At 31.8% G+C, this 2,770-nt stretch overlaps 1 protein-coding gene across 1 annotated transcript; it reads left to right on the top strand.

Moving 5' to 3' along the window:
- The first annotated feature begins 258 nt into the window (after positions 1 to 258).
- Positions 259 to 1,629, top strand: LOC107831697 (uncharacterized). Its single transcript, XM_016659484.1, has one exon. The coding sequence runs from the start codon at positions 259 to 261 to the stop codon at positions 1,627 to 1,629; it is 1,371 nt and encodes a 456-aa protein (XP_016514970.1).
- Positions 1,630 to 2,770: the final 1,141 nt, after the last annotated feature.

The raw sequence follows: 2,770 nt of genomic DNA, 5'->3' as shown, positions 1-2,770 counted from the left end.
CCCTCTCTAATATTTCGTTTCTCTCTTATTTACTTTCTCTATTCCTATCAATAGTTTTTGTTTCCTACTCACTCACTATATTTTTTCTGTCTCTTATACTGCCTCTAGTGACCTTCTCTCTTCCTTTTTCTTATTCTAGGGTTTTTAGATTCAACCATTTTCTCCTCTCTTCTTACTGATACTTATCCAACTCTTTCTTTTTTTCTTATAAAGTTTTCTCTTGACTTCCGCTCTTGTTTTCTTGGATTTTTATCCTATATGGAAGCTGATAATCAAGAAGAGAATCATGAGTTAAAGAGCACAAAGAGATCTCTTCAAGAAATTAATAGATCTTGTGAAAAAGCTGTTTCTAGTGGTGATAAGAGTAGTTTAAAAGTGAAGATAAAGATGCCAAAGCTTAAAGAAGAGGTTGTTGTTGTTGAGGAGGAGGAAAAAGAAATCAATGGTATTCAAGAAGAAATAATCTTGAAAAAAAAGGATCATATATGTAGTGAGTGTGGAAAACAGTTTAGCTCAGGAAAAGCTTTAGGAGGTCATATGAGCAGTGCACATGTTCAAGCAAATAATAGAGAAGAATCTTGGAAAAATAAACAACTCAAAGTCAACAATTATGGTCAATCTTCAAAGAGATCAAGAATCTTGGTAGAAGAAGAAGATGGGGTTAAGAAAATAACATGTGATCTTTGTGGGAAGAATTTTCCATCAAAAAAATCTTTGTTTGGTCATATGAGATGTCATCCTGATAGAGATTGGAGAGGTATGAAACCTCCTAATAACAAAGACAACTTCAAAAATAAAGGGGTGTTAGTTTTTCCAGCTAATAATTCCCTTGATTATGATGATGATGATGATAATGACGATTATTTTCTTAATACTCAAGAGTACAAAGAATTACATGAGATTGAATCAGCTAGCAATATTAATATTAATATTAATGTTGCACCTGCTTTTCCAAAGGTTGATTTAAAAGATTGTTTGAAGAGCTGGGCTGTGAAAGATAAGCGAGGGCGATCCGCCAAATTATCATCAATCTCAAATTCAGATGATAAGGAACTTCAAGATGCTGTTCATCAGCTCATAAGATTAGTCAATGGTGTCAACAACATTAATTCTCCGAAAAATCGCCACACAAAAACCGAGGAGTTAGAAGTCATGTGTAGCAATTCAGTCACTCCTGATCTTCCATTGAAGGATAAAGCTAAAGGCAAGAGAAAGGCTGATGATATAGAGGATGATTATTGTTCGGGCATTGAATCAAAAGATTGTTTTGTCATGGCTAACAAGAAGAGATCAATGCCTGATCAGAAGCAACAACAACAAACTCAGTGTAATTCTACAAGTGGGGTCTGCGGAAGGCCTGATGAGAAGCAGCAAATTAAAAATGTAACACCGGGGAAAAAAATGTGTAGCATATGTGGCAAGACGTTTACTAGTCACCAAGCGTTGGGAGGTCATAGGTCAAGTCATAACAAGTTCAAGATGACAATCGAGAATACGATCGATCAAGAAATAATTAAGAGCGATACAGCAAAACAAGATGATGGGTCCGAGATTAATATTGGTAATGCTAGTAAAGTTCTTGATTTTGATCTTAATGAGTTGCCTGATGTAGATGATTGTTATAGGTAGAAATGAAAGCACATTCGCTGAATTTGCAAATTAGGGATTGTTTCTTTTTTTGGGGTCTTTTGCTCAGATCAATATGCTTCCCATTGCGTTGTTTAGGATTTTTGTTATTATTATTGAATTAATGGCTAGCTTTTCCTTTGGAGCTATACAAGTTTTATTTCTTATTGAAATTTTGTTCTTTTTTTTTCTTTCTCACAGAAGCAATAGAAAGTAACCAATTGGGTTTTAGTCTTCGCAGCTAAGGTTCATTAATACATTCCTTTAATTAGTTGATTTATTTAGATTTTCTTCCTTTTTAACTCCTTCAATTTACAAAAAGAGGTCTTTTCTGTTTTAATTGTTTTAGGAAAAGTTTTTATCAAGAAAATTGATACCGGGGTTTTTGGACTAGCCAGTGATGAGATTAGTATACTTATTAGATTTACACCATGTAAATATATAGAACTAGAAAAGGGGTGAGTTATATTTTATTCCAATTACACTTTGAAGAGTTTTTTTATTATTCCAATTACACTTTAGTGATTTTTCTATTATTCCATCTACTTATATTTTCTTCCAATGTTTAGAAAAAGAAAGATCATTTATATTTTTCTTCTTTCTAGTTCCATCAAATAATTCAGTAAAAATCACGTTTAAGTTTTGAAACAGTTAAAAGGAAACGATGAAACGATCGAATAGAGATGTAAATCAATCGGGGTTCAAAGTTTTCAATTTTCGCCTTTCCGAATTAGAATTATTGAGAGATAACATTGGTTGAGGATTAAAAAATGATAGGGGCAATATATATATATATATATATATATATATATATCTAACTGTGAGCTAGACCATGCGGTGGTTATCCACATAAAAATCAGCATAGGTTGTAAAATATTTGGTTGGGATTTGAGGAGTCAACACATAAAAATCAAAACTAATTAATACAACTCAGTTATTCTTTTTTGTTCATCTCAAAAATAACATCTGCATAAATTATGTGGTAGTCTAGTATAATATTTTATGGATAAAAAAATGTGGGATAAGAATGGAAATATTAGTGTACATAGATTAAAAATGCTAAAAACAAAACTAACCTCATAATAATAAAAGATATTCTTTTGTTTAAAAAGCAAACAAAATGTTTAAATTGTACATTGTATAC

Source organism: Nicotiana tabacum, chromosome 9 (assembly GCF_000715075.1).
Source record: "Nicotiana tabacum cultivar K326 chromosome 9, ASM71507v2, whole genome shotgun sequence".
NCBI lineage: Eukaryota > Viridiplantae > Streptophyta > Magnoliopsida > Solanales > Solanaceae > Nicotiana > Nicotiana tabacum.
Note: the sequence above shows the minus strand (reverse complement) of the source record. Positions and strands in the feature narration are given on the sequence as shown.

Bases quoted from the DNA above. Each gene is read 5' to 3' on its own strand.
- LOC107831697 (XM_016659484.1), top strand. From the start codon at position 259: ATGGAAGCTGATAATCAAGAAGAGAATCATGAGTTAAAGAGCACAAAG.